The sequence below is a fragment of the Pelobates fuscus genome, chromosome 2 (assembly GCF_036172605.1).
Source record: "Pelobates fuscus isolate aPelFus1 chromosome 2, aPelFus1.pri, whole genome shotgun sequence".
NCBI lineage: Eukaryota > Metazoa > Chordata > Amphibia > Anura > Pelobatidae > Pelobates > Pelobates fuscus.
In genome coordinates this window covers 114,259,780-114,272,777 of record NC_086318.1, presented here as the reverse complement: position 1 = coordinate 114,272,777, position 12,998 = coordinate 114,259,780, and the positions used below count along the sequence as shown (strand labels likewise).

Here is a 12,998-nt window from a genome sequence, read left to right as displayed (position 1 = left end):
ATATTAAATCTCCACAGAGCAACACTGCAGAGGTCTATTAATGAGAAAATAAAGCATATCTAAAGGGGTATTTAACACATACTGTACATACATTTAAATGCACGTTTTATTTTTATTATTTAATGGTGATTCAGATATTTTGGGTTGGAGTATCCAATCTGTCATCCAAATACCATTTTTCATTAGAGCAGCAACGTTTAGCATTCAGTCACGTACAGAGGAAAACACAAACACTTACACACTAAATATATATAAATTCCGATGCGACTTGTCAGTGCTGGATCTCTCTAATGAAAGAAGTTACCCTGTGAAACCACAATTCGGACTCACAGGAACATTGCTCGCTCTAACATTTACACATTCACTTTGATATGCAACATGTATAGACATTCACATTTGATATGGTACATGTACCCACTACAGTTATGCCTTTTCGACAATTATTCCTAATCACTTGGTATGTACCTTTTTTTTTTTTTTCTTCAATAAAAGCTGTTATGGAAAATAACTACATTTTTTGTTTTTGTTTTGTTTTGTTTTTTATGCAGAACATGTCAACCAAAAGACGATAACATACGAAACAAATGTTTAAAGTTTATTTTACATATTTATACATAAAACTTTGAAGGTGACCTTTCTTTCCCCCCCCAATCCAATTGAATAATATAATAGCACATCTAAAAACTGAAGTCAGATTATCAACATTTACAAAATGTTGAGAACCGCCGAGAATAATACAAGATACGGAGAGCTACAATGTTACAATGAGGCAGGCATGTAGTTGTTGACTTGTTTAGCACCGTCAATAACATTTGTGTTTCAAAACTACAGTGAAGAATAAAAAGTAGTTATTGTATGTAAAATACTGATTAACTTAAAATTTATTTAAACAGAAAAATAAAAATAATATCTGTAACTATTATCTGTCTCTTAATCCATAGTCTTTAATGGCATAAGTACTGTACATATAACAATAGTATTTTAATAAAACGCCTAGCAATATTACCTCGCCAGGCACGAAACGCGTTGCCAAGCAGTGTTCTTCAACGCCTTCACTGACACTCAATGGGTTAAGTGGCACCGGTAAAAAGTTAAAATAAATTAGGAAGCAGAGGCCAAATCACGTAAAGACGTAAAGCTTCAGACATGGTCAAAGACTAACACTGATTTTCCTTGTGTGTATCATCTTTTAGCATCAGCATTTCAACAACCACAAAAGCAAAATAAAGTTTATCTCCCCACCCCCTCCCTGTGTTCAATGGCTTTCTTGATCTATTTTGTAGGCATTTTCTCTGCCATGTGCTTCTGCTGACTTTCAGCATGTCTGCAAAATAAGGGAAAAAAAGAATCATATTAGCCATGCACACAAAGACCTCCGGAGATTATCACTTCAATTCTGAGGATTGAGGAGAGAACGTGGAAAGCCATTTAATCCGTGTTGGACAAGTGCAGAAAAACTGCTGAACGCTTGCTGTCACCAAGAAGAATGGATCATACTTTTCAGCTTTTATGCCATTAAATCTCCTCTGTAACAGTACCAATCCGATTTAGTTTTTATTATCATTAATACCTTGCAGGACATGATCTATAAAACATGTTCTATTACAATAGAAACCTGTGCAGGAGTCACACACAAGAACTATCCTCTGTGCAGCACGAGCCAGACCCAGAATTGGAAAGACTGCTACTATATAAACCAAAGGTCTGTTCAAACAGTCTGCAATGAGTATTGTCAGAGAGAGTGGGGTGTTTTGCTTAATTAAGATGGTAATTGATTTAACATTGTAGTGTTATTCACTAATCTCTGAATTTTACTGAATTAAAATCTGAATTGTGAAATTAGAGGCTACAATAGTCAAGTAGTTACTGTAGCGCAGTTGAAGATTTTTTCAGATCAGCTATTCTTGCCTCAGTTTTACAATGTGAACTTTAAAGGAACGCTATAGGGTCAGGAACACAAACATGTATTCCTTACCCTATAGTGTTTAACCCACCATTTAGGTGGCTTGCCCCCTCTTACTCCCATTAAAATAAATTAAAACCCACCTTATTCCTGCGCCACCTGGGCTTGGCCCCCCTTACTCCCATTAAAATAAATTAAAACCCACCTTATTTCCTCTCCTGTCTGGGCTTGCCCCCCTTTACTCCCATTAAAAGGAATTAAAACCCACCTTATTTCCTGCGCCACCTGGGCTTGCCCTCCCTTTACTCCCATTAAAATAAATTAAAACCCACCTTATTTCCTGTCCTGCCTGGGCTTGCCCCCTCTTACTCCCATTAAAAAAAAATAAAACCCACCTTATTCCTGCGCCACCTGGGCTTGGCCTCCCTTACTCCCATTAAAATAAATTAAAACCCACCTTATTCCTGCGCCACCTGGGCTTGGCCTCCCTTACTCCCATTAAAAGAAATTAAAACCCACCTTATTCCTGCGCCACCTGGGCTTGGCCTCCCTTACTCCCATTAAAAGAAATTAAAACCCACCTTATTCCTGCGCCACCTGGGCTTGCGCCCCCCCCCCTCCCTTATTCTAATTAAAAGGAATTAAACCCCACCTTATTTCCTGCACCTCCTAGGTCTGCCAGTTCTGGCCCCACCCGATCCACCTCCTTGATGACATCAGGAGGCAGGGCCAAATACCGTTTTGGCAAATCGGCACCTCTTCATAGAGGTACGTTGAATCAAGGCATCTCTATAAGAAAAATTCAGCGTCCCCATGCAGAGCGTGGAGAAGCTGAATAGCAGTGCTCTCTATTGTGCAGCACTGCCCCAGGACGCATCTCCAGTGGTCATCTGAGGAGTGGCCACTTGGAGGTGTCCCTAGGGGCAATTGCATGAAAATGCCTGAAGGCAATGATTATACTTACCAGAACAACTACATTAAGCTGTAGTTGTTGTGGTGACTATAGTGTTCCTTTAATTCAGTACACTTTGGAGTTCAGCGAATGAAAGGATTTGGGACTAAATAGGAGAATCCTTGCACATATTTGTGATGTTACCCATGTGGGTATATATTTGTACTGTACAATTGCAGTCCAAGTCACTGGTGAATATACAGGTCTGTTAAAGGATCTCTTTAGGTTAATAAATCATTTTGTTTTTTTTAATGCATATGAATAATGAATTGTAGATCAAAAAAATATGCATGTATTTATTTTTCAATAAAGGGCTTTCCTAAGACCAGCATACTTGCGTTACATTAGCTGCATATAGACTTTCTTTAGTGCTACTTTTCTTTGCTGCCAAGCACAAACTTCCTCAGAGAGAAACATTGACTAGATTGTTATCAGCTGATCAACCAGACTAATGTATCTCATAGAAACTTCAACACAACGTGGTTATGGTGCTTGGAGTATCCCTTTAAGCTAATTAGTTTATTGCATGTACAGTGCATTTACAATTTGTAAAAGTATGCATTCTGTATTTAGTCATTGAACTAGAACAATAGGGGTTTGTGTGTGTGTGTGTGGCTGTTTGGTCAATCAAACTATATTTCTTCATAAATAAACTTGTTGACACTGGCAAAAAAAATTCACACTAAACATGAATTCCTTGTTTTTTTTCCCAACGGTCAGTAATCTTAAGAGAAGTTGTGAGGACGTTTTTATAAAATTGGATACCATTCTAACGTAGTTATACCAATTATATTTAGTTTGATTAACATTGAAATCAAAACGGATTTGTTTTTCAGATGAATATAGTATAATTCTTTTGGTATCACTCCCAATGAAATCTGGCTTCTATCACAAATGATATTAATTATTTATGGTTACGTCCAGACATGTTATTACATAGCAAATATGATGATGCCAAACTAACTGCTGTAGTGATTTTGGTGTCAAAAGTGCCTGGCCACCCTCCGAGGGTAAGTAGTCAAAACACTTGTGAATGGTGTGACAGCAGCTTATCTGGGGTCCACCAAGCACCAGTCACAGCCTCTTCAAGAGTTGGAAGCTTCGACCAGGAGCTTCCATTTGTTCCACTGAGCTAAGCTCTCCTGTGTAGAGCCGCTCATTGGCTAAGAGCATCAGTGGAGGACTCTCAGCAAATAAGCTAAGCCCTGCACCCCCGCACCTGTCCAATCATTTGCAAACATTGGTCTGTGGTTAAGCTGCTTGGAGTGTTCGTTTAAATTACTTTGACTTTTTATGAGAGCAGTTTTTATATCCCCAAGCTTTACAGAGATTGTGCCTGGAGAGAGGTTAAATATACTCATAGGGCATTACAATCATCCATAGAGAAGGTGTACAAACCCTGGCTTTGCTATTACCTAGTCAAGTCTTCAATGTCTACAAGCATAGCATCTTGTTCCATGTGCAATTCATCACGGATAAGGAGAAGCTGGACTAGTTCTTCATTCAAGCCTGGGGAACAAAAGATTTAATGTTTCAATACATAGACCAGCACATTAAAGATTTTAGACTAGTGTTTCAGCATTACCATCCAGAAATGTTAAGTATCAACTGTTTGCCTGCTTGCTTAGAGATCTGCAGAGGCCATAAAAAGACCAATAGATCACAAAAAGTGCTTATATAACTTCACCACATGCTTTAAGTAAAAAACAAATTCAATGTTCTTCCTTCCATTTGTCTATTCACCCACTCAACTCTACGACACCTCTAGCACATGGACCAGATACAAGTAAATGTTTCCTGAATGCAGACCTTAAGGATCTTAGGTGTGAGACTAGGGAGAACCAGACTTATCAAACCTAAATGACAACCAGCATATGCCACTACTCATTTTTAAAAACTTGATATGATTCTTTTAAATGATGTATATTGTGATTGAGAAAACGTTACTTTATTTGACCGAGTAGCCGTGTTAAGTCAGTTTCACTGCTGCTCAGCCTAACGCCTGCTGATACTGCAGGTTCACACAAGTTAGGTTTAGCAGCAGTTGGTCAGATAACAGTAGAATCTGACCCAACATGGCTGCCCACTTAGATAAAAAAGTGATTTTTGTTTCTCCCTCTAAATAAATAAATATACATCATCATGCAAAAATTGTCATTAAATGAGGGAAGCGTAGACAGTGGAAACCCAGGTACATTAGGTGGAATAGTTACAGTTGGTGACTTCATTTTATTTAGAGATAAAAAAGAAAAGAAAATGGATTTGCTCCAAATGCCCACTCCGTCCCTCCCTCCTAACCTGCATAATTGCCATTTGTGCTCCAATTGGACAGCTGTGCACGTCACCAAAAAGCAGAATAACTAAGCTACATCAATGGAGATCCCTACTTCACCAATAAAACTCTGCTTTCTCTTTAATTAAACAAATATAAATAAACTAGAACTTAGAAAAGGCAGAGATTACTAAAAAAAAAAGTGTTAAAAACACGAGAGAAAAGAAGTGCTAAAAACAGAAGAATAAGTAATCAGGCCCGAGAGTAGAGGGAGTAGAAGTACATAGAAAATCAATACACAGTAGATAAAACCACAATTATCAAATATCAAATGGATAGCTCTTGAACTGGAAGGAGGATCACCAATCCTCCCTAAGTAAATAAATGTAAGTCTCACTTATAAAAATAAGATGAAGGGGTTCCAGGAGCTAAAATCAATTGCACAAAAATGTATATCAAATAAAAACACAGATAAAAAGTTAATAAAATATATCTCATGTTCATATAAGCCCAGGTAAAAAATAGTTATGCCAACAGAAAGCGCTTGTATTAAATTTATGCAACATATAATCTCTTTCCTCCACAACTCAGACATTCATGTGCTCAAATTGGTTAACAGTAAAAAAGAAAAATGTAAAAAAAATCCAATAAATTGCTTACTTTCTATTTGAGAATGGAGATCGTTGACTATCACTTGTAGCTGTCCAATAGTCATATCTCTCAGATCAGTAGGTTTCAGGCTTCTCTTCATTAAGCTTTCACTAATGTGAGGCATGTGCGGCAACTAGGAAGAAAGGCAAACAATCGTTAGGCCAAAAACACATTTCCAAGGGAAAGTGACACAGATATTCCAGTAGATGGCGGCAGAGCTATAGGAATCCATTGCCAAGCCATTGAGGACAATATGTAAGTTGCTGAAGCTTCTGTAGATCAATTACCCATTCTTTTTTTAAGTTCTCATCAGATTGCTCTTATCTTATTGCCATGTTTTGAAAGATTTACTTGGTAAAAAAATCTAAGCCAATAATAATAATAATTATTATTATTATTATAATAACTCTTAGTTGAACTATATTTTTTAACATGCACACTAATCATTACTGTCAGAATGAAATATTTTTCTCCTTTAAAACACACCGATGTTTCACGTTTACATTAAGGAAACATGACATTTTGAGAATAATGCCAGTGCGGTTAGATGCTTCTCTTTGTAGATTTTCTCTAGCTAAGTATCCCTCTGTGGATTTTAAACAATTTGACCCACTGCAACCAAATACTCTTCTCTGAATCCTAAACAATTTGAGGCATTGTGTACATTTCCCACTTGAAATAAAGGCATTTACTCTTCTGGACTTTGCATTCCTGAAGAGTCCTGCTTTTATCCAGATCCTAGATAGATCTGACTTAAAGATTAGATCACAATGCATGGGCTGGAATTCCAAGATAATTATTGCATGTTCTGTAATCAGTGAATAACCCAGTCTATGTCCAGGACTCTAGGCAGGGGCCTGAGTTTGAAAAAAAACTTTGTGTCAGGACAAGCAGATTGTCATGATTGACAAATAGAAAACGATCTGTTCAACGGAATAAGGTGGTAGCCCAATCACCTCTGTGGGTATTGCAATATTTCTTGTATCTAAAAAATGAAGCAAGTTTATCCCAATTAAAATGTTTTTGTTTTCTTAGTAATACATTTTTTTTTTTTAAAACAATGTTAAAGGGGCATCTGATGCGCTGTTGTGTCCGGCATTGAGCAGTAGGTTAGCTCAGCACTCTTAGCGAGCCATTCACAAAACACAAAAATGGGTGGGGTGATGTGGAAGTTTATGTCACTGCTCAATGAGTCTTTCAACAAAAAACAAAAAGTTTGAAAACTTACAAGATCTGCAACAGGAGACTTCTTCCTGTTCTGCTTTTCTACTTCCACTTGCATTTTGGCCATTGGTTTCACCATAGCCAAAGCCATTTTAGCTTCTGCTTGCAGTTTCTTTTGTCTGGAGATAAAATCCATGTCTTCGAAGGATTCAGACTCCTCTTCAGTAGTATCTCTATCTGAATAGGAAGAGCTTTGTTTGCTCTACAACGAATGGACAAAAAAATAAAAATCACAGACATTATCACTGAGAGAAATGCTTTGAAATAACAAGAACAAACAGAAGATAAAAAAAGAAACCATTCAAAATGTTTTCATTATTCAGTATAACAGAACGACAATAAAATACATAAAAAATTCTTATCAGCTGTTTTGTTGTAAACTGTGGTATATCCTGGTCACTTCTTAACAATTTCCAGTTTGGTGAATAACTCGACAAAGCTAAAGTTAAAGATGTTGAGAACACAAGGATTGGGTCCAAGATTGTACAAAGGAGGTATGGCAAATTGGTATAGACATGGTTTGTGCCCATTTGACACCAAAACAATTGTGATGGTAAATATTTTTTTGTTGTTGTTTTTATTGAGGGGTGGGTGAAGAAGGGATTAAGCTTGTTTTAACCCTAGCGTGACCTTTATTAACTACTTTAGGAGCAGTCTACCCAAGTCTTCAGTAAATACGATTCTACTAACCTACTTTTGTAGGATTTTCCATAATATCTTTGGGAAATACTGAGTGTCCAAGGGTCACTGTAGGTCCTTCAAACTCCATTAAAAAAGAGCACAAAGAATGTTGAAAATCAAAAGCTAATTACTGTATTTTAGAACGGTTTATGAAAAGGTGCCTATGCCGAAACAAACCATTCCCTTTCACATTAGCTATGTTAATGAAAATTAGATTACCATTGCCTTCCCATCTATTTACATTAGTGGAAATGCTTCACAGCTGCTACAAAGGATAAGGCTGTGACATGGTGTTATTAATTCATTGTTGTTACAGTGGATTGAGGTTTAATGTTCCTGGTTAGAGAAACCCTGCAGCCATTGTTGTTCTCAAGTGATAATTAACACAACAAAAAAATATATTTTTGTAAATTTCATAATTAATATGGCTTTAGCATAGGACATATTGTTTGTACCAACTTACTGCATTTTAATATCTGCAGTAAGTTATGGTGATAATTCTGACATCTATTAAAAGCTGTTTAATTATTAAGAATGTGTGAACGATTTCGAAAGTAAAACAGTATGTCTGTTTGTCTGTATTCCTTTGGGCAGTTCAAAGCTCAGTGATGTATTTGTAGTATGCCAATATTGAATTAGCCCTGTTTTGATTAAACCCTGCTTACAAAATGTAAACATTAAAGCTACACTTTTGTATGAGAAACTATTTAAACTGCCTTTTAAATTGCCCAGGGACCACACGAGTCCTAAATAACAGTTAAGCTGAATACAAGCCCTGTATGTTCGTGGGAGGATCACAGCCTCCTGTGTCCTCCTCCTGCCTTGCAGTCTCCAAGGTTCTACCTCCCTCCCTCTTCCTTCACACAAACTGCAAGGAGACTAGTGACTATCTTTGATCCCCCCACCGGCCCAAGAAAGGCAGGCAGCAGGGCCGGCTCATCCCGGGTGAAAGCGTTAGCGGACTGGCGCCGGTCTGCAAGAATTTATTGCTGGTCCACGAAAGCTTTCAACTGGGGTGAGCCGGCCCTGCCGTCTGCCTTACTTGGGTTGAAGACCACGGTTCTAGACACATACTTTAGTTGCATCTAATCTTACTTGCACATAACACTCATTCTTGAAGGAACACAGATCAGGTTATGACAATCAATCTTTACAGGAAGATAGTGCCTCTAAGTCACTGTTTGCAAACCAAACCAGATGGCATGGCACAGCATCCTAACCCCTAAAGGACCATGACACAACAGACATATCATGGTGTATAGGTAATTTCCCAATACTCATGTGTTAAGGGGATAAGACACCCTAAATCAGAAAGGGAGATTTTTAATTCCTATACTACACTGTGTATGGAGTGAAGCAAGGAGGACCATACAGACTATTGTCGGTATTCAAACACTGGCTCACACAAGGTGTAGGTATAGGGCAGCAGGCTCCTGTCATACACTAAAGATAGGATGTGTTTTTCTCATTTCTATACATATGCTTCATTTAACAAATAATCAATTTATTTTTGAAAACTTGATGAAAGAATCATTAGAAGAATCATTCTAATAAAAGAATGTGTTGAGGTGACAGTTGTCCATTATGAGAACTGCCAAGGCATGAGACACAAGTGGTGATGACTGACAAATTGTAACTGTGTTTTTAATCTACTGAAATATCCTCAACTTCTTGGTTATGTAATGCACCCCAGTTAGTAAGAGATCCCTACTATTTGTAAGAGATAATAACCAATACATAACATGAGGCTACCATGCAATTAAAGACAAAACCGGAAAAGACAAAAAAAATTATAATTATATGACTATATTGCAGGGTCTTTAAACATACCATTGGAGATAATGGAGTGTCCAGGCTGGTTTCAGTCTTGCTGTCATCAGCATCGCTGTCCTTATCACTCCCACTGTCATTGACAAAGCAAATCTGCAAATTCATCCCACTTTGTAGTCTGGATAAAAAAAAAAAAAAAAGACGACATTAACATACATAGGCAAATAATATTGTACTATACATTCTACTGTCATTTTTTACATTTGCCATACAAATAGATCAGTAAACAGAAAGGCAGGCAACAGAGGTTGTGCAAATTCTTGAATTGAGATTAGTAGAGGATTGGACAGGATGGGGATGAAATCTGATCTATTAGCATATCAAAATGACACCCATTGTTATTGGAATTTCTAAAGGGGGAAGGGGTTTCATTTCACAAAGAAAATCAATATTATTTATCCCTTGTATTTAAAAAAAATATAATGCTTGCGATGTGTAAAAAATGAAATTAAATGTAGAAATCTACACCTCTTTATCCTTCAACCGGGCACCTCCCTGTCAATCATTGTTAGAAGCACTGCATCTGCATAGGAAATGCTTACACAGAAGAGGACAATGAAGCAATGTTTTTCTTTCTCCTCCTGTGTAATCTTTGACTTGGCTTTGCTTGTTTGAACAGGATAATGATGTAATTTGCTAAATCTTTGAAAGGATACTATAGACACCAAACAGCTTTACTTCAACAAAGCAGTTATGGTGTACATGTTATACCCCTACAGTCTCACTATTCGATTCTCTCCCGGTAAGGTAAGTGCTTAAGACACACACACACTCTCACGAACAGACGCATACACACCAGCTAACAGACACACACATTTACTGACAGACGCACACTCAGTGACAGACATACATACACACTCACTGACAGACAGACACACTCACTCACAAAACACACACTCACTGACGCACACAAACTAACACACTCCGTAACAGACACACACAGTAACACACTCACTGACACACTAACACTAACACACACACACTGTAACAGACACACACAGTAAGACACTCACTGACACACACTAACACACACTAACACACACACTCTAACACTAACACTCACACACACACACGTTTTTTTCAAAAAAAAAATGTAATCCCCCCAGCCTCCCTACCTTTGAGAGAGTTGATGGGATTCCCTGGGGTCCAGTGGTGTCACCGGGCGAGCAGGCAGGCTGGCGTGCGCGCGAGGGAGCACTCTCCCTTGAGTGCTCCCTGTTCAGCTCCCTCGCGCACCGCATATGGATGCCGGAGCCGGAATATGACGTCATCTTCCGGCTCCGGCATCAGTACGCGGCGCGCAAGGGAGCACTCAGGGGAGAATGCTGCCTCGCGCGCCCGCCAGCCTGCCTGCCTGCTCGCCCGGTAATACCAGGGCCAGCCTCGGGGGGCCCTGAGGTGGCCGGCTCCTGGGCCCCCCAGGAGAAGAGGCTGGCCACACTGGCATACATACCGGGTTGCAGGGCGGCCGGGCTGGGTTGCAGCCACGACCCCTGCGACCCCGGTATGTACGCCACTGTATACAGCTCTAGTCACACCTCCCTGCATAGCCACTTGCACAGCATTCATAAACACTTCCTGTATAGACAGAACTAATATTTAAATATTTTCTTGCACATTCTGTTTAAATTCAAACTGTATTATTTCCTGCTCTGTTAATAGAATAAAAACTTCTAAAGTAAGTTTCAAGGAACAGGTCACTGCCCATATGGGCAACAACAAAAAAAAAAAAAAAGAAAGAAAATCACTGTCTAGTAACTATAACCCCATACATGAATTTTTCAGTGGTGGTATATCTTATATAAAATTATACTATAACACTCACTCACAAAGAAACTTTGTGTGTAAGTGTTAACTGGAAAAATAAACAATCTACAATGTTAAAATAGACACTTAACCAAAAGTTAAAGGAAGGTCAGGTTTGAAAACCAAAGCCCAATAGGATAAGCAATATGAACTGCAACCCTAGCAAGCCTTCTCCCATTTTCCTGGAAGAGACTTTCAGGAGGCAGGCAGGCTGAAGTAGAGCGGGCCCACCATTTCCATTACCTCAGTGGAGTTAACGGAAGAAGGTAGCAAGCCTCCATGGCAGTTTGATTGAAAGGGTGTTCCCCTTTTAGTTTATTTGTAAATTTGCAGATTTCTCATAGAAACCGGTACTTTTATAAACTGGGGTTTAAAAGAAGAAGGAAACCAAAAAAAAACCAACAACTACAAAAACATCTCAAGAAAATCAAGTTATAAGTGATTTCAATGTTTTATTTAATGGTGGAAATTCCTGGGAAGTAGAAGTTCCCCTTTAAATTGTGGCCTTGATGCTCTGAATGGTCCTGCTTTCTGCAAAAGTAGAACTCAGAAGTGTGTTTCATAGATACATACATTGTGTTATAACTGCACATATGCCATAGGTCTACATAACATACCTCCTATAACTGGCTATAATTGGCTCCCAGCAGCACCCTATTTATGCATATTCAGGTGAGTGCAGCCAGCGCCCTGTTTTCTCATATACACGCACATACGGACAGTCATACTGCAGTAATTTGCATAAAATCCGGAGTGACTAAATAGATGACGCAGGGCAGTTTCCTCCCTAACAAGAGGACTTCAAAATATGTTGGCCTTGGATCATTCTTCTTATGACTGGGGTCTTTACATTTTATCTTGTGTGTTATTTTTCATCACCTCCAGTTCCCAGTGCCAATACTACAAAATAATAGGTTCTTTTTCTCGTACCCGGCCATCCACCTGGTCTAAAAGAGATCATGATTCATAATACCTGGAAACCTTCTTCCACTGCTCCAATGTACAGTTCTGATGCTCATGTCCTAAATTATAGGCACTTATGGCAGTGGACAGGGGTCATCATGGACACTCTGACCAGTCAGCAGCTACACAACAAACTGTGATGCTCTGTGTGTTCTATCAGTATTATGTTTTTCAGCAATTTGAGCTACAGTAGCTCTTCTGTGTAATTGAACCAGTGGGCTAGCCTTCGCTCAACCTCAACACGTACATCAATGAGAATTGGGCGCCCATGACCATGATGCTGTTACACTGGTTGTCCTTTCTTGTATCACTTCTGGTAGGTACTAACCACTGCATAACGGGAACATCTCACAAGACTTGCCATTTCAGACATACTGTGACTCAGTCAAAGTCACTCAGATCTTTTCGCTTGCCCATTTTTCCTACTTCCAAAAACATGAAATTCAATAACTGACTGATTCCTTGTTGCCTTATATATCCCACCCCTTGACAGATGTGACTGTATCAATATAATCAATGTTATTTACTTCACCAGTCAGTGGTTTTAATGTTGTAAGAGCATGGTAAATTCTGGCACCAGCATTTGTCATTCTGTAATATCATGTGTTTCACTTGTTCCAACAACCATATATTTTATATATTGTCACTTGTTCCAACTACCCCTTTAATTATGCTCACTCATCACCTCCAGCTTCTATTCATTGAGTGTGTGACTC

The 12,998-nt window shown here is 38.7% G+C and overlaps 1 protein-coding gene across 7 annotated transcripts in view; it reads right to left on the bottom strand.

Moving 5' to 3' along the window:
* Nucleotides 1-574: 574 nt before the first annotated feature.
* The window catches only part of SCHIP1 (schwannomin interacting protein 1), a 431,576-nt gene continuing 419,152 nt past the window's right edge, over nt 575-12,998 (bottom strand). For all 7 annotated transcript variants that reach the window (XM_063442583.1, XM_063442584.1, XM_063442586.1 and 4 more), the window contains 5 exons: nt 9,514-9,631; nt 7,007-7,204; nt 5,788-5,911; nt 4,271-4,364; nt 575-1,324 (listed from right to left, as the gene is read on the bottom strand). In XM_063442583.1, the coding sequence (XP_063298653.1) occupies nt 1,273-1,324; nt 4,271-4,364; nt 5,788-5,911; nt 7,007-7,204; nt 9,514-9,631 (586 nt within the window). In that variant the 3' untranslated portion in view covers nt 575-1,272. The remainder of the gene's footprint in view (nt 1,325-4,270; nt 4,365-5,787; nt 5,912-7,006; nt 7,205-9,513; nt 9,632-12,998) is intronic.